General features: G+C 44.0%; 3 protein-coding genes across 4 annotated transcripts; all 3 read left to right on the top strand.

The window, feature by feature from the left end:
* Nucleotides 1–4,761: 4,761 nt before the first annotated feature.
* On the top strand, nt 4,762–7,339 carry LOC135499691 (uncharacterized). Its single transcript, XM_064790614.1, has 2 exons — nt 4,762–4,956; nt 5,249–7,339. Exon 2 carries the CDS (start codon nt 5,288–5,290, stop codon nt 6,578–6,580), a length of 1,293 nt encoding a protein of 430 aa, XP_064646684.1. The 5' UTR covers nt 4,762–4,956; nt 5,249–5,287; the 3' UTR covers nt 6,581–7,339.
* Nucleotides 7,340–8,642: 1,303 nt separating this feature from the next.
* LOC135499692 (uncharacterized) lies at nt 8,643–11,599 on the top strand. Its single transcript, XM_064790615.1, has 3 exons — nt 8,643–8,770; nt 9,259–10,645; nt 10,985–11,599. Exon 2 carries the CDS (start codon nt 9,298–9,300, stop codon nt 10,585–10,587), a length of 1,290 nt encoding a protein of 429 aa, XP_064646685.1. The 5' UTR covers nt 8,643–8,770; nt 9,259–9,297; the 3' UTR covers nt 10,588–10,645; nt 10,985–11,599.
* A 4,655-nt stretch (nt 11,600–16,254) lies between these two features.
* LOC135499737 (uncharacterized) lies at nt 16,255–18,269 on the top strand. 2 transcript variants are annotated; one of them, XM_064790676.1, is made up of 2 exons: nt 16,255–16,391; nt 16,884–18,269. In XM_064790676.1, the coding sequence occupies exon 2, from the start codon at nt 16,919–16,921 to the stop codon at nt 18,206–18,208; it is 1,290 nt and encodes a 429-aa protein (XP_064646746.1). In that variant the 5' UTR covers nt 16,255–16,391; nt 16,884–16,918; the 3' UTR covers nt 18,209–18,269. The 2 variants fall into 2 exon arrangements, with proteins under 2 accessions (XP_064646746.1, XP_064646747.1); XM_064790677.1 differs by having other exon boundaries at nt 16,264–16,391; nt 16,880–18,269.
* Nucleotides 18,270–19,148: the final 879 nt, after the last annotated feature.

The following is a 19,148-nucleotide window of genomic DNA, read 5'->3' as shown; positions in this document are numbered from 1 at the left end:
GTTCTTGATAGATTACACCTGCAGTTTTCATTTTTTGATCCTGGGTACAAGGTTGTTTATTAACAAATCCCATCTAGGCTGGTGGTCTCTACTAGCTGTCTGTCAAGAAATGATGTAGTCAAAGATGCATGTCCTCCTCCTTACCCTTAGGAAAAAAGGTGTCTCAGTTTCACCATGGTAAATCCTACATTCACCATGGTGAGCATCGTAAATCCGAGATCTTTTTCGTAAGGGGAGCTTCTCTTGAAGATGGACACATGAACTCTATTGGGTGCAAGCCAGGGACCAGGTGAATACTGGACATTCTTGTTATGACAAATACCTGGTTGACCAAAAAAAACCATGGGCCTGACAAAGAGACATCAGCACAACTTACATGTACATCTCCTCTTGTACCTGCAATATATTGCAATTTACCTGGCTATGCAAGATGTCTCTGAATGATGCTATAGAGTCACAAGTGCCAGACATGAAGACATGGTCACAACCAATCACTGTCGTAACTCAAACTGTTCAATCTATCTTGCTATGCAGCGGATGTCTCAGAAACGATCTATGAAGCCTAAGCATGGCCCCGACATGGCAACATCGGCTCAATCTATAATTGTCACACCAATCGGACTTACTGTCACAACCGTCCATGCTATACAGGACGTCTCAGAAAGGATCTCTAAAGCTTTATAATCAAGTCAAGGGCCCGACATGGCAACATTGACACCCGGCATCGTCACACCCTATCTCTCCCACACCGATTAGATATGATGTTGCAATCTGTCTTACCAGACACAGGATGTCTCAGAAACGATCCAGAAATCACACCTACCTCTCCCGCACCAGGTAGACATCCGGTCGCAATCCTCACATTTTCGCAGTCGTCCTTACAAGATGCAGGATATCTCAGGAAATCCCAGTTTATCGTCTGCCTTGCTATACACACGATGTCACAGAAAGGAAAACGAAAAATATTAAGTTGCACTTAGTGAACGGGCCGTGTCGCCAATAATGTCGCAATGCCGGATGTGTGGGGCGAAGGTAATTTCAGAACACATGAATACTTTAGCGTACCTACGTGAGTAGCTGCAGTTGACAACTCCAAAGCTCCCCAAAAGCATTTGACCTACCATATACCATACACGTGTCACGATATTTCAAAACTTGCAACTTCCCAACAATAGCGGCCTCGCATCCAGTTCAATCTAGAATCTACACTTCTGCCTACACTTTTTACCACGCTATCTTCCTGGAATCGGGGTCGGCCACCTGCATCTTTAGAGGTTAATGAGGTGTCGCCACATCAGAAGACCCGCCGCTATAAATGTTGACGTGAAAACCTTCCCCGATCCCGGCTTCTCATCTTGTCCGCTGCTTTGACCAATCGGCTTTCAATGGTGGTCATGACGTCTGTTGACACCTGTCAATTAATAAAAGACCGCTTGCCTGGTTCTGGTTCTACGAAAAGAGATTGGATGGCCGATGACCCACACTGAGGAATCACTTGTTATGCAAATAAACACCTGTTTCCGATCTTTTTGATGTAAATGATGCTTTACGATGTAGTGCAAGGAGGATGCCGCAGTGACGTCACATCACGTGATCACGACCCATATTACTGATCGCTATGGCCAATCATTGGATGTAGTGTACAGTTTGGGGTGAAGTGTACCAGTGCGTAGGCCTATGATGGAATGTGTTGCAGTTTCTAAACTTCGTTTAAAAATAATCAGCCACCCGTAATTTTCACCTGCATTTTCCCGTGAACGTCGACATAATTCTCTTGCGCTACGAAATGATACATTGTAAGCGACGCTAAATTCGCCACCATAATATGATGTGGCGGTTATGCAACGATTTTGTACCTCTGAATATGCGCAGTGAAAATTCGTTTCAAGTTCAGCGCTAAAAATGAAAAGAATCTGCAACGAATTTGTGACCAGCGACGAAAATTCGTTTCTTGAAAAAAGTGTCAAAAACGATGTTCGTGGCTATTCGCTACGCGAATTTCTGCGAATTATTTGGAGATACTAAAGGTTGAACCGTCGCATCCTGATTCTCATGCTTTTGCGTCACTACTATCCATCCTGAGAATATCAGAAATTTCAGGATTCGTTGCTCTCTCACCACAAAATCCCCTCAGGTCATTCGCGGCGTTCAGGGAAGTTAGAAGGCTGATATATCAGTTGTGCATACCAACGGTATGAGTTATTCTTCTTGATTAATTATTCACGATTTTTGTAAGAAAATGAAAAGTATTGGTTTTCTGTTACTCCGTTATTGTTATTTCATTGGGAAGTAAGTAAGAAACAGTTGATAAACGCTGTTTAGAGCGTATATAATGACAGTTTCTCAATTTGCGGAGGGAAAAGATCACTTGCGAGAACAGCTGCAATTTCTCGGGGAACACCATGGTCGATATAGATAGCCGACCAATAGAAATGCGCGTTACAAGGCCGATGCCGAGGAAAGTCCCGGATGTTTTCCTTCTCAGCTGTTTTGACGAAACGCCGTGTGAGCTGACTGCGAATAATTTGGAGATACTAAAGGTTGAACCGTCGCATCCTGATTATCATGCTTTTGCGTCACTACTATCCATCCTGAGAATATCAGAAATTTCAGGATTCGTTGCTCTCTCACCACAAAATCCCCTCAGGTCATTCGCGGCGTTCAGGGAAGTTAGAAGGCTGGTATATCAGTTGTGCATACCAACGGTATGAGATCTTCTTCTTGATTAATTATTCACGATTTTTGTAAGAAAATAAAATGTATTGGTTTTCTGTTATTCCCTTATCGTTATCTCATTGGGAAGTAAGTAAGAAACAGTTGATAAACGCTGTTTAGAGCGTATATAATGACAGTTCCTCAATTTGCGGAGGGAAAAGATCACTTGCGAGAACAGCCGGAATTTCTCGGGAACACCTAGGTCGATATAGATAGCCGACCAATTAATAGGTATCAACTTCATTTCGAAGCACCTTATCATAATATTTACATGCACAGCTCTCCCTATGTCCCGACTCTTACCCTCACCTTCCTATAACCAGCATCCCCAGCACAATTGCATTCCACCATTAACTGTAATAAATGATTCTTTCCTCTTGCAGATATGGCATTTTTCATACCTCACCACAACATCCTGATGTCCATCATTACAGACATCTCTGAAGCCCTGAATGCGTGGCTGCGGAATAGTGCCCACCTTGAGGTTAATCTACGCCAGAACAACACAGCAGCCACTGAGACTACAATGCATGAGTTACGATAACTTCATCAATCCATCTTCACACGCATAAGAGAACGTTTAGCTTCTCTCCGCATGTCCGTCCAAGCGACAACAGCGTCATATCTGCAAGAGGCTGACACCACTCTCTACAGTCTGGGAGACTACATGGCAAAGAAGTCTCTTTAGTCAATGTTTATTTACTTGAAAGAAACGTCCCTGAAGCCCTTACTGTTTTGTGGTGCATGCGCATGTGGTGCATGTTTGAATACTCGCCGCTCTGTAGACACACAACTCCTGCCAAAATTCATTACCCAAGGGTACTACATTCATAGTCAAACCTGCTGCTGAAAATGTTAACATGTATTGTATGTCTACAACACTACTTAATAACTACCTCATAATTGTGCCAACTGATATATCTGCACATGAAACATAGCCAAATGATGCACTTACGTGTCCAACCCAGAATCTATTTCAGTCTTGCACAATACAAATGTACCTTATTCATTAGCCACATTTCTGATTACATTTGCAAGTGTTCATTTGTCCATGCATCCCATGCATTGTTGTTCCGTATAGAACAGCCTTTCCTGCTGACAGCAAAGAACCTCTTTCATATTTTTAATTCTTTATAGTCCAAGAACAATAGAATAAAAGTTTTATCTCCAAAATTACGTCCACCTTCCTTCTCAAAACAGTCCAACACAGGCATCATAACAAAAATGCTTCCTCCACGTCATGCAGCTCCTCCTCAAAAGACAGCAAATGAACCCCCAATGCTCAAAGAAATTACTAATTAAGTCAAGGTGCATTCTCATGATGCCACCACTGTCTTTACAGTACAAAGTATCAAGGATATTATCAACATGTTATTATATATAAACCTTCATAGCTGACACCCCCTTTCCAGGATCCTAATGCGATCAATGCCTTCCATCCCAAAGTCCACTTTCAAAACAATTCCACCACTATCAACAGAACACTCAAACATCAAACCCAAGAGCGTCACTCAGAAAGACGTTCCATCATACTTCGGGCGCCTCATGAAGGACAACAACGGAAACTTCAGCCCAGTGTCCAGAGAATTCACAACAAAACGTGTCATCAGCACACATTTCATGCGCTTGCTGGAGAACACCCCACACCCCACCTCTCGCCAGAGGACCTCAAAATGAAAACAAAGTCACAACCACCTCCAACCTATCACAAACCAGCACCCCATTTACACCAAACCCACAACATACCAGCACCCACACAATCCGATTTTTATACCTCGAACAGCCCGCGCCACGGGAATATGCTTGTTGATAGAAATGCGCGTTACAAGGCCGATGCCGAGGAAAGTCCCGGATGTTTTCCTTATCAGCTGTTTTGACGACACGACTTGTGAGCTGACTTCTGATTGAGCGCTTTCGCTGCTGCACTGGGCACTCCACCAATCACCGCGAATGACCTCAGGGGTTTATAACCGTCTAGTGCGGGGACTATTTCTTTTAAAGAATTGCAAAAGAATAACATGCTTTGAACTTTTTGATATGATAAAACAATCACTCTGACCCTATCGAAATCAATCACCATATGCATATTTATCAGACACTGTGATTGTACCAGTCGTGCACATGCAAGGCCTACTATGTAAGACCTGCATAGGTCAATCGAAATGATGATATGGCGAGATCACAATTTACATTCAAGCTGACCTTCTAAACATTTCCTCAGACATAGAGCTGGGCAGGAAGGTGAGTAAATTCGAAAACACCTTGGTCGACATGTAACCATCTTGACCACCAAGGTTTTTTCATCTCATCTCATCAACATAAACCCCCACCTATGTTTAGCCCGTCAGGTTCAGGATGAAATGTGACACTGTCCATCTGCGGACATGTTGGTCCCCGCATGCACTGCGGGAGATGAAGGGTACACGTCGGTAAATGCCACCATATTAGTCCTCTGTCCTGCTTGCTCTTGTGAGACAATCGGACATCAATCTATTACTTCTTCTTTTACTACCTTACACGTTACCTTTTTCAGGTGGTATGTCTCTAAGGAACGTTGCTTAAACACATCCAAATGCCATGTAAAGGGGACCACGAGAGGGATGTGGACGTTTCTACAGCGGGAAAGCGGGCCCCGCTCCATGTAAATGTCAAGAAGGTCCTAATCCGAACAGCGGGAGTCTCTTTCGCTTTATTGTCAGCATTAGCGGGTGCTATCTCGGGAGTGTTCTTCAAACTAACAGGTGAAATGGATTCATTCGAAATTGTAGTTTTTCGTGGGCTTGCGACATTTCTTTTATCTGCGACGTGCTCGCTTTACAAGAGGAAAAAAGTGCTATTAGTGAAAAATCGCTATCTTTGGTTCGCTGCTTCAGGGAATGCGATCAGCAACGCCCTCTTCTACTTGGCTGGGTCGCATATGAACTATGGGGACACAAGTGCAATAAGTCTTCTATGTCCGATTCTGGTAGGCATAATTGGACATTTTTATCTCAAGGAACTCTACACTAAGGTGGACGCTGTAATCACTGTTGTGATAATTTTCGGCGTGTTGATGGTTATCCAGCCGGACTTTCTCGTCAAACTCTTGTATCCAAACAGCGATGACATCTTCAAAGACGTCACTAACAGGAACATAACAAACGCCACCATTTTGAAAAACAATTTGAACACTTCTGAAGGATTCATCAACATGACTCTTTCCTTCAACGACATCGTGAACAGAACTGAGAATTTCACGGAAATTGGGGGAAATAACAAACCACGGGGTCTGGTGATTTCTCGCGAGATTGCAGGAGTAATAGCACTCAGTTCGGCTATTGCTGTCTCCTGCAACTACATTTTTACCCGGCGCTACGGGAGGGTCTTCTTTCCGACGGCGTTGGCACAATATGGTCTCCTCAATGCAGTTCTCTCGGCTATCCCAGCCACCGCACTCGGGTTGTGGCACTTCCCTCCAAGCCCCTTGCAATGGATTTATCTCTTTTGCTACATATCAACTGCCCTGCTTTCTCAGATTTTATATTTGGCGGCTTTTCGGAAAGCTCCTGCAGCTTTGGTGACTACAGTCTTAGTGTTCGATATCCCTTTATCGTATTGTTTACAACTCGTGGTTCTCGGACATTACCCAACGGTGCTGCCCTTAGTGGGCGCTGTAATAATCACTTGTGGCGCGCTGGTGTTTAGTTCATTGAGATACCGGCGCGAACGAAGAGAGACAGAAAAGCAAAAGAAGTTGGCTGCCGAGGAAATGAACTGTGTTGATTCGGTGGAACTTGTAGCCCTGACTGGTTCGCTGACCAGAACAAGGGTTAACGGACACGATAGGGAGAAGGGAAGTGCTGACGACGGTCATGACGGTGGCTGACAGATGCATATTCGGCGCAGTAGTAGGCCTAGTAGTGTATTGATATGAAAAATGATAAGGATTAGAAATTTGAAACTTCCGTTATCCAAACGCTAGGCTGTCCATCTATTCGAGAACTTCGATCGAATTATCGACTCTGACTGTAAATATATCACCAAGATTAGCATAATGATACAATGCCTTATCTAGCTCTGATCTCCTTAAAGTTGAAGGAGATGCAGGGCATTTCGACCTCGTCAAAGTTCAAACTGCCCTACATGTACATTTATTTCATTTGAAGTGCAAGAGCTCGACAATGGGTGCTTGCATGTCTTTGAGTTAATGGTACCCCATTTGAATACGATTTCCTCATTTGGTTAATAAACAAACAATGACAGAAATCAAACAAAAACCGGCCATTAGTAGCGATGGAATAGTTGACAAAATATATTGTAAAAGCCCTCTATTGTCCGAATTCGGTACCGAGTGCTAGACAAGATGCTGTACAATTGTTTCCACGTTAATTCTTGTTTATATCAATGGCAAAGGTATCGTACAGCCATCGCCAGTTCGCATACTGTATATCAGATCAACAAAAGCCAGTGTAGTACGGCTATTTTTCGTCAGCAGTTGATGGAAAATGTCATCAAACACAAAGATGGTCGACACGGGCAAAGCAATTATACGAAATTCGAAACATATGTCAAAGAATAGTTTTAGGTTCTCGTACATGTATATCTAAACCACATGTTCAGAGCGTTAATTCACCCTTGGCTTGTTCGGTCGTGTTTTCAACACCATCTTTCTACAATAAATGGTCTCCTGGGCGTCATCATGCAGTATGTCTGTCAGATGAGTAAGCGGAAGGGATCATGTATGGAGAAGTAGGAGGCGTTTACGAATCAAGGTTCCCAGATGTAAGTATTACGATGCACCAATACTCCTGCTGTTTTGTCTTCTTGGCATGTGTCTGGGATCTTGGCAGTGCCGCCATTACATCTCCTTCTGCCGTTGTTACTTCGACTAGCCAGACCAAGGCTTCCTCGTAGGCCCACCACGGGCTCTGGCGTGAAGGTCGATGACTCTTGCGAATTATATGATCGATGACGATTGTCCTGTCTCGCGAAATACATCAAATGGAAGAGTTGGGGACCTTTGTTTGAATAGTCCGTGAAATTCGCGAAACAGTGACATCCTTTGAACTACAGTACAACCTCTCTATTGCTGACACCCATGGAACTGGGCCCAGGTGTCCGCAATAGAGAGGTGTCCACAATAGAGAGGTTATGCTAAACATGGAGGTATTATTAATAATACCTCCACGTGCTAAATCGTCCGAAAGGTGGATTTGAAGTTCCCGCCTTGCAGGTCTTGGTTTTCTCTGTGTCGACATCTAGCGTAGAAACTTTAAACCTGTTGGCTGATCGGTATTTGCTTGTAATGTTGCGTTGAATGACGTGAGCTACTTTGGAACTCAGAGAGTGAATATATAAATCTCTCGAGTAAAAGGTGCCCCTTTTATTGCAAAATCTCCTCGACATGTCATAATGTGTGAAAAAACACCATAATTTCTGTCCATCAGCCACCTTTGATTAATAATTATTTTTTTCTAATTTCTCTACTAACGCATATTCGCCGCAATACTGACAAAACCGCGTGGATTTATGAGTGTCCGTTGACACAATAGGCCTATGTGATTAGTTGAAAAAATGAGTAAACAAATGCTGCGGCTTAATTAGGATACAAAAACACAACGCCATGGGGTAATTACGTTGATTAATTACGCAAATATCACACCTGTCGGGCCTACTCAACTCTCCAAGCGCACGTGGGAAACCATTGTTTTTGCCTACTCTCTGTAATTGGGAGGGAATCGCCCTGTCCGCAATTCGGAGTAGAGAGGTGTCCGCCGTGCAGAGGTTTTTGTTATTGGAAATGACTTAGAAAAAATCGGGACTGGCCGGACGTGTCCGTAATGTAGAGGTGTCCGCCTGGCTAAGGGAGGCTCTACTGTATTTGATATGATAAACAATCACTCTGACCCAATTGAAATCAAATTGCCATATTGATCAGACACCGTGATTGCACCAGTTGTGCAAGCAAGGCCAACTACATGCCCTGCATAGACCTATCAAATTATGATACGACAGCGCACTTAACATTCAAGCCGACCTTCTTAACATTTCCTCAGACATGGAACTGAGCAGGTAGGTGAGTAAATTGTCGAGTGTTCCGAAACACCTCGGTCGACATGTAACCATCTTGACCACCAGGGTTTTTTCATCTCATCAAGATATACCCTGGCTATGTTTAATGGGAGTATACCCTGGCTATGGTTAAAGGGATTATAGACCATGAGATTCAGGACGACATGTGACAAGCATGATATGACACTGCCTATCCGAGAACATGTCGGTCCCGCCGTCCACCGCGCGAGATGAAGGGTACACGTCGGTAAATGCCATTATGATTATCCGTCCTCTTGTAGTGGGATAGGCCAGGTCGGTCTGTGGTGTCCATGTAAAATAGCTTGACGCTGCAAGGGGGGCACTAAGAAAGGTGGTTGTATGAAGTAATATGCGGCTTATGTGGCGTAATAAGATGGTGGTTAATGCTGGTGGTATCTTGTGAGACAATCAGACACCAATTTATTACCCTTTACCTTTTACCTATTATACCTTACACATTACCTTTTACAGGTAGCATGTCTCTGAGAGACGATTCTAGAACATAACCAAATGCCATGTAAAGGGGACCACGAGAGGGAGGGCGACGATCCTACAGCAGGAAAGCGGGCAACGCTCAAAGAGAATGCCAAGAAGTTCATAATCCGAACAGCGGGAGTTTCTCTCACTTTATTGTCAGCATTAGCGGGTGCTATCGCGGGAGTGTTCTTCAAACTAACAGGTGAAATGGATTCATTCGAAATACTAGTATTTCGTGGCCTCGCGACATTTGTTTTAGCTGTGACGTGCTCGCTTTACAAGAGGAAAACAGTGCTATTAGTAAAGAATCGCCATCTTTGGTTCGCTGCGACAGGAAATGCGCTCAGTAACGCCCTCTTCTACTTGTCTGCGTCGCATATGAACTATGGGGACACAAGCGCAATCTTTCTTCTTTGTCCGATTCTGGTAGGCATTATCGGTCATTTTTATCTCAAGGAACTCTACACTAAGGTGGACGCTGTAATCACTGTTGTGATAATTTTCGGCGTACTGCTGGTTATCCAGCCGGACTTTCTCGTCAGGCTTTTATATCCGAATAACGACGACAACTTCAAAGACGTCACCAACAGGAACATAACAAACGCCACCATTTTGAAAAATAATCCGAACACCTCTGAAGGATTCAATACGACGATTTCCTTCAACGGAATCGTCAATGGAACTAAAAATTCAACGGAAAGTGTGGGAAATGACAAACAACAAAGTCTGGTGATTTCTCGCGAGATTGCAGGAGTAATAGCACTCGGTGCGGCTATTTCTGTCTCCTGCAGCTTCATTTTTGTCCGGCGCTGCGGGAAGGTCTTCTTTCCGACGGCGTTGGCACAATATAGTCTTACCAATGCAGTTCTCTCGGCTATCCCAGCCACCGCACTCGGGTTGTGGCAATTCCCTCCAAGCCCCTTGCAATGGATTTATCTCTCTTGCTACATATCATCTGCCCTGCTTTCTCAGACGTTATATTTGGCGGCTTTTCGGAAAGCTCATGCAGCTTTGGTGTCTACAGTCTTAGTTTCAATTATCCCGATGACGTATTGTTTACAGCTCGTGGTTCTCGGACATTACCCAACGGTGCTGCCCTCAGTGGGCGCAGTGATAATCACTTGTGGCGCGCTGGTGTTTAGTTTATTGAGATATCGCCGCGAACGAAGAGAGACAGAAAAGCAAAAGAAGTTGGCTGCCGAGGAAATGAACTGTGTTGATTCGGTGGAACTTGTAGCCCTGACTGGCTCGCTGACCAGAACAAGGGTTAACGGACACGATAGGGAGAAGGGAAGTGCTGACGACGGTCATGACGGTGGCTGACAGATACACACCCCACGCAGTTCTGTAGTCGTGTAATGTACATGTGTATTTTAAAAAGGTAATAAAGATTAGTAATTTGAAACTTCAGTAATGCAAAAACTCGTCTTTTTTTCAAAAAGCTGCCCCAACTATTCCAGAACTCCGACTCTATTCATCAACTCTGACTGTCAGAATGTGGTGCCGAGTACTAGGCAAGATCCCGATGTATTGCTTCCAAATTAATTCAAATTAGGTATCCAAATTAGGTATCAACTTCATTTCGAAGCACCTTATCATAATATTTACATGCACAGCTCTCCCTATGTCCCGACTCTTACTCATACCTTCCTATAACCAGCATCCCCAGCACAATTGCATTCCACCATTAACTGTAATAAATGATTCTTTCCTCTTGCAGATATGGCATTTTTCATACCTCACCACAACATCCTGATGTCCATCATTACAGACATCTCTGAAGCCCTGAATGCGTGGCTGCGGAATAGTGCCCACCTTGAGGTTAATCTACGCCAGAACAACACAGCAGCCACTGAGACTACAATGCATGAGTTACGATATAAACTTCATCAATCCATCTTCACACGCACAAGAGAACGTTTAGCTTCTCTCCGCATGTCCGTCCAAGCGACAACAGCGTCATATCTGCAAGAGGCTGACACCACTCTCTACAGTCTGGGAGACTACATTGCAAAGAAGTCTCTTTAGTCAATGTTTATTTACTTGAAAGAAACGTCCCTGAAGCCCTTACTGTTTTGTGGTGCATGCGCATGTGGTGCATGTTTGAATACTCGCCGCTCTGTAGACACACAACTCCTGCCAAAATTCATTACCCAAGGGTACTACATTCATAGTCAAACCTGCTGCTGAAAATGTTAACATGTATTGTATGTCTACAACACTACTTAATAACTACCTCATAATTGTGCCAACTGATATATCTGCACATGAAACATAGCCAAATGATGCACTTACGTGTCCAACCCAGAATCTATTTCAGTCTTGCACAATACCTTCCTCAAAAGACAGCAAATGAACCCCCAATGCTCAAAGAAACTCCTAATTAAGTCAAGGAGCATTCTCATGATGCCACCACTGTCTTTACAGTACAAAGTATCAAGGATATTATCAACATGTTATTATATATAAACCTTCATAGCTGACACCCCCTTTCCAGGATCCTAATGCGATCAATGCCTTCCATCCCAAAGTCCACTTTCAAAACAATTCCACCACTATCAACAGAACACTCAAACATCAAACCCAAGAGCGTCACTCATAAAGACGCTCCATCATACTTCGGGCGCCTCATAAAGGACAACAACGGAAACTTCAGCCCAGTGTCCAGAGAATTCACAACAAAACGTGTCATCAGCACACATTTCATGCGCTTGCTGGAGAACACCCCACACCCCACCTCTCGCCAGAGGACCTCAAAATGAAAACAAAGTCACAACCACCTCCAACCTATCACAAACCAGCACCCCATTTACACCAAACCCACAAAATACCAGCACCAACACAATCCGATTTTTAAACCTCGAACAGCCCGCGCCACGGGTATATAATATGCTTGTTAATAGAAATGCGCGCTACAAGGCCGATGCCGAGGAAAGTCCCGGATGTTTTCCTTATCAGCTGTTTTGACGACACGACTTGTGAGCTGACTTCTGATTGAGCGCTTTCGCTGCTGCACTGGGCACTCCACCAATCACCGCGAATGACCTCAGGGGTTTATAACCGTCTAGTGCGGGGACTATTTCTTTTAAAGAATTGCAAAAGAATAACATGCTTTGAACTTTTTGATATGATAAAACAATCACTCTGACCCTATCGAAATCAATCACCATATGCATATTTATCAGACACCGTGATTGTACCAGCCGTGCACATGCAAGGCCTACTATGTAAGCCCTGCATAGGTCAATCGAAATGATGATATGGCGAGATCACAATTTACATTCAAGCTGACCTTCTAAACATTTTCTCAGACATAGAGCTGGGCAGGAAGGTGAGTAAATTCGAAAACACCTTGGTCGACATGTAACCATCTTGACCACCAAGGTTTTTTCATCTCATCTCATCAACATAAACCCCCACCTATGTTTAGCCCGTCAGGTTCAGGATGAAATGTGACACTGTCCATCTGCGGACATGTTGGTCCCCGCATGCACTGCGGGAGATGAAGGGTACACGTCGGTAAATGCCACCATATTAGTCCTCTGTCCTGCTTGCTCTTGTGAGACAATCGGACATCAATCTATTACTTCTTCTTTTACTACCTTACACGTTACCTTTTTCAGGTGGTATGTCTCTAAGGAACGTTGCTTAAACACATCCAAATGCCATGTAAAGGGGACCACGAGAGGGATGTGGACGTTTCTACAGCGGGAAAGCGGGCCCCGCTCCATGTAAATGTCAAGAAGGTCCTAATCCGAACAGCGGGAGTCTCTTTCGCTTTATTGTCAGCATTAGCGGGTGCTATCTCGGGAGTGTTCTTCAAACTAACAGGTGAAATGGATTCATTCGAAATTGTAGTTTTTCGTGGGCTTGCGACATTTCTTTTATCTGCGACGTGCTCGCTTTACAAGAGGAAAAAAGTGCTATTAGTGAAAAATCGCTATCTTTGGTTCGCTGCTTCAGGGAATGCGATCAGCAACGCCCTCTTCTACTTGGCTGGGTCGCATATGAACTATGGGGACACAAGTGCAATAAGTCTTCTTTGTCCGATTCTGGTAGGCATAATTGGACATTTTTATCTCAAGGAACTCTACACTAAGGTGGACGCTGTAATCACTGTTGTGATAATTTTCGGCGTGTTGATGGTTATCCAGCCGGACTTTCTCGTCAAACTCTTGTATCCAAACAGCGATGACATCTTCAAAGACGTCACTAACAGGAACATAACAAACGCCACCATTTTGAAAAACAATTTGAACACTTCTGAAGGATTCATCAACATGACTCTTTCCTTCAACGACATCGTGAACAGAACTGAGAATTTCACGGAAATTGGGGGAAATAACAAACCACGGGGTCTGGTGATTTCTCGCGAGATTGCAGGAGTAATAGCACTCAGTTCGGCTATTGCTGTCTCCTGCAACTACATTTTTACCCGGCGCTACGGGAGGGTCTTCTTTCCGACGGCGTTGGCACAATATGGTCTCCTCAATGCAGTTCTCTCGGCTATCCCAGCCACCGCACTCGGGTTGTGGCACTTCCCTCCAAGCCCCTTGCAATGGATTTATCTCTTTTGCTACATATCAACTGCCCTGCTTTCTCAGATTTTATATTTGGCGGCTTTTCGGAAAGCTCCTGCAGCTTTGGTGACTACAGTCTTAGTGTTCGATATCCCTTTATCGTATTGTTTACAACTCGTGGTTCTCGGACATTACCCAACGGTGCTGCCCTTAGTGGGCGCTGTAATAATCACTTGTGGCGCGCTGGTGTTTAGTTCATTGAGATACCGGCGCGAACGAAGAGAGACAGAAAAGCAAAAGAAGTTGGCTGCCGAGGAAATGAACTGTGTTGATTCGGTGGAACTTGTAGCCCTGACTGGTTCGCTGACCAGAACAAGGGTTAACGGACACGATAGGGAGAAGGGAAGTGCTGACGACGGTCATGACGGTGGCTGACAGATGCATATTCGGCGCAGTAGTAGGCCTAGTAGTGTATTGATATGAAAAATGATAAGGATTAGAAATTTGAAACTTCCGTTATCCAAACGCTAGGCTGTCCATCTATTCGAGAACTTCGATCGAATTATCGACTCTGACTGTAAATATATCACCAAGATTAGCATAATGATACAATGCCTTATCTAGCTCTGATCTCCTTAAAGTTGAAGGAGATGCAGGGCATTTCGACCTCGTCAAAGTACAAACTGCCCTACATGTACATTTATTTCATTTGAAGTGCAAGAGCTCGACAATGGGTGCTTGCATGTCTTTGAGTTAATGGTACCCCATTTGAATACGATTTCCTCATTTGGTTAATAAACAAACAATGACAGAAATCAAACAAAAACCGGCCATTAGTAGCGATGGAATAGTTGACAAAATATATTGTAAAAGCCCTCTATTGTCCGAATTCGGTACCGAGTGCTAGACAAGATGCTGTACAATTGTTTCCACGTTAATTCTTGTTTATATCAATGGCAAAGGTATCGTACAGCCATCGCCAGTTCGCATACTGTATATCAGATCAACAAAAGCCAGTGTAGTACGGCTATTTTTCGTCAGCAGTTGATGGAAAATGTCATCAAACACAAAGATGGTCGACACGGGCAAAGCAATTATACGAAATTCGAAACATATGTCAAAGAATAGTTTTAGGTTCTCGTACATGTATATCTAAACCACATGTTCAGAGCGTTAATTCACCCTTGGCTTGTTCGGTCGTGTTTTCAACACCATCTTTCTACAATAAATGGTCTCCTGGGCGTCATCATGCAGTATGTCTGTCAGATGAGTAAGCGGAAGGGATCATGTATGGAGAAGTAGGAGGCGTTTACGAATCAAGGTTCCCAGATGTAAGTATTACGATGCACCAATACTCCTGCTGTTTTGTCTTCTTGGCATGTGTCTGGGATCTTGGCAGTGCCGCCATTACATCTCCTTCTGCCGTTGTTACTTCGACTAGCCAGACCAAGGCTTCCTCGTAGGCCCATCACGGGCTCTGGCGTGAAGGTCGATGACTCTTGCGAATTATATGATCGATGACGATTGTCCTGTCTCGCGAAATACATCAAATGGAAGAGTTGGGGACCTTTGTTTGAATAGTCCGTGAAATTCGCGAAACAGTGACATCCTTTGAACTACAGTACAACCTCTCTATTGCTGACACCCATGGAACTGGGCCCAGGTGTCCGCAATAGAGAGGTGTCCACAATAGAGAGGTTATGCTAAATCGTCCGATAGGTGGATTTGAAGTTCCCGCCTTGCAGGTCTTGGTTTTCTCTGTGTCGACATCTAGCGTAGAAACTTTAAACCTGTTGGCTGATCGGTATTTGCTTGTAATGTTGCGTTGAATGACGTGAGCTACTTTGGAACTCAGAGAGTGAATATATAAATCTCTCGAGTAAAAGGTGCCCCTTTTATTGCAAAATCTCCTCGACATGTCATAATGTGTGAAAAAACACCATAATTTCTGTCCATCAGCCACCTTTGATTAATAATTATTTTTTTCTAATTTCTCTACTAACGCATATTCGCCGCAATACTGACAAAACCGCGTGGATTTATGAGTGTCCGTTGACACAATAGGCCTATGTGATTAGTTGAAAAAATGAGTAAACAAATGCTGCGGCTTAATTAGGATACAAAAACACAACGCCATGGGGTAATTACGTTGATTAATTACGCAAATATCACACCTGTCGGGCCTACTCAACTCTCCAAGCGCACGTGGGAAACCATTGTTTTTGCCTACTATCTGTAATTGGGAGGGAATTGGACCAAAAATTGGCCATCGCCCTGTCCGCAATTCGGAGTAGAGAGGTGTCCGCCGTGCAGAGGTTTTTGTTATTGGAAATGACTTAGAAAAAATCGGGACTGGCCGGACGTGTCCGTAATGTAGAGGTGTCCGCCTGGCTAAGGGAGGCTCTACTGTATTTGATATGATAAACAATCACTCTGACCCAATTGAAATCAAATTGCCATATTGATCAGACACCGTGATTGCACCAGTTGTGCAAGCAAGGCCAACTACATGCCCTGCATAGACCTATCAAATTATGATACGACAGCGCACTTTACATTCAAGCTGACCTTCTTAACATTTCCTCAGACATGGAACTGAGCAGGTAGGTGAGTAAATTGTCGAGTGTTCCGAAACACCTCGGTCGACATGTAACCATCTTGACCACCAGGGTTTTTTCATCTCATCAAGATATACCCTGGCTATGTTTAATGGGAGTATACCCTGGCTATGGTTAAAGGGATTATAGACCATGAGATTCAGGACGACATGTGACAAGCATGATATGACACTGCCTATCCGAGAACATGTCGGTCCCGCCGTCCACCGCGCGAGATGAAGGGTACACGTCGGTAAATGCCATTATGATTATCCGTCCTCTTGTAGTGGGATAGGCCAGGTCGGTCTGTGGTGTCCATGTAAAATAGCTTGACGCTGCAAGGGGGGCACTAAGAAAGGTGGTTGTATGAAGTAATATGCGGCTTATGTGGCGTAATAAGATGGTGGTTAATGCTGGTGGTATCTTGTGAGACAATCAGACACCAATTTATTACCCTTTACCTTTTACCTATTATACCTTACACATTACCTTTTACAGGTAGCATGTCTCTGAGAGACGATTCTAGAACATAACCAAATGCCATGTAAAGGGGACCACGAGAGGGAGGGCGACGATCCTACAGCAGGAAAGCGGGCAACGCTCAAAGAGAATGCCAAGAAGTTCATAATCCGAACAGCAGGAGTTTCTCTCACTTTATTGTCAGCATTAGCGGGTGCTATCGCGGGAGTGTTCTTCAAACTAACAGGTGAAATGGATTCATTCGAAATACTAGTATTTCGTGGCCTCGCGACATTTGTTTTAGCTGTGACGTGCTCGCTTTACAAGAGGAAAACAGTGCTATTAGTAAAGAATCGCCATCTTTGGTTCGCTGCGACAGGAAATGCGCTCAGTAACGCCCTCTTCTACTTGTCTGCGTCGCATATGAACTATGGGGACACAAGCGCAATCTTTCTTCTTTGTCCGATTCTGGTAGGCATTATCGGTCATTTTTATCTCAAGGAACTCTACACTAAGGTGGACGCTGTAATCACTGTTGTGATAATTTTCGGCGTACTGCTGGTTATCCAGCCGGACTTTCTCGTCAGGCTTTTATATCCGAATAACGATGACAACTTCAAAGACGTCACCAACAGGAACATAACAAACGCCACCATTTTGAAAAATAATCCGAACACCTCTGAAGGATTCAATACGACGATTTCCTTCAACGGAATCGTCAATGGAACTAAAAATTCAACGGAAAGTGTGGGAAATGACAAACAGCAAAGTCTGGTGATTTCTCGCGAGATTGCAGGAGTAATAGCACTCGGTGCGGCTATTTCTGTCTCCTGCAGCTTCATTTTTGTCCGGCGCTGCGGGAAGGTCTTCTTTCCGACGGCGTTGGCACAATATAGTCTTACCAATGCAGTTCTCTCGGCTATCCCAGCCACCGCACTCGGGTTGTGGCAATTCCCTCCAAGCCCCTTGCAATGGATTTATCTCTCTTGCTACATATCATCTGCCCTGCTTTCTCAGACGTTATATTTGGCGGCTTTTCGGAAAGCTCATGCAGCTTTGGTGTCTACAGTCTTAGTTTCAATTATCCCGATGACGTATTGTTTACAACTCGTGGTTCTCGGACATTACCCAACGGTGCTGCCCTCAGTGGGCGCAGTGATAATCACTTGTGGCGCGCTGGTGTTTAGTTTATTGAGATATCGCCGCGAACGAAGAGAGACAGAAAAGCAAAAGAAGTTGGCTGCCGAGGAAATGAACTGTGTTGATTCGGTGGAACTTGTAGCCCTGACTGGTTCGCTGACCAGAACAAGGGTTAACAGACACGATAGGGAGAAGGGAAGTGCTGACGACGGTCATGACGGTGGCTGACAGATACACACCCCACGCAGTTCTGTAGTCGTGTAATGTACATGTGTATTTTAAAAAGATAATAAAGATTAGTAATTTGAAACTTCAGTAATGCAAAAATTCTTCTTTTTTTCAAAAAGCTGCCCCAACTATTCCAGAACTCCGACTCTATTCATCAACTCTGACTGTCAGAATGTGGTGCCGAGTACTAGGCAAGATCCCGATGTATTGCTTCCAAATTAATTCTTGCCAATAATAAGGGAAGCGGTGTCTCACATGCATTGACAGTTCGCATATAAAGGTCAAATATAAACGCTTTGAAATCGGTAGTTGATTGAAAATGACATCAAAAACAAATATGGTCGACGCGTGCAAAGCAAGTCTGCGAAATTCGAAACGTATACCAAAGAATAGTTTTAGGTTCTCGTACATATATATCTAAACCACATGTTCAGAGCTTTAGTTCACCCTTGGCTTGTTCTCTCTTGTGTCCAACTCGACCTTTCTACAATAAATGGTTTCCTGGGCGTCATCATGCTGTATGTCTGTCAGATGAGTAAGCGGAAGGGATCATGTATGGAGAAGGAGGAGGAGTTTACGAATCAAGGTTCCCAGATGTAAGTATTACGATGCACCAATACTCCTGCTGTTTTGTCTTCTTGGCATGTGTCTGGGATCTTGACAGTGCCGCCATTTCATCTTCTTCTGCCGTTGTTACTTGGACAGGCCAGACCAAGGCTTTCTCGTAGGCCCGCCACGCACACTCGCCCTCTGGCGCGAAGGTCGATGACTCTTGCGAATTATATGATCACGAACTTGTCCTGTCTCGTGAAATACGTCAAAATGGAACAGTCAGGGACTATTGTAACTCCGCGAATTTCGCAAAACAATGACATCCTTTGAACTATATGATATGATAAACAATCATTCTGACCCAATCGAAATCAAATTGCCATATGAA

This window comes from Lineus longissimus, chromosome 15 (assembly GCF_910592395.1).
Source record: "Lineus longissimus chromosome 15, tnLinLong1.2, whole genome shotgun sequence".
NCBI lineage: Eukaryota > Metazoa > Nemertea > Pilidiophora > Heteronemertea > Lineidae > Lineus > Lineus longissimus.
The sequence above is the reverse complement of the archived record's forward strand: the minus strand, read 5'-3'. Positions and strand labels throughout refer to the sequence as shown.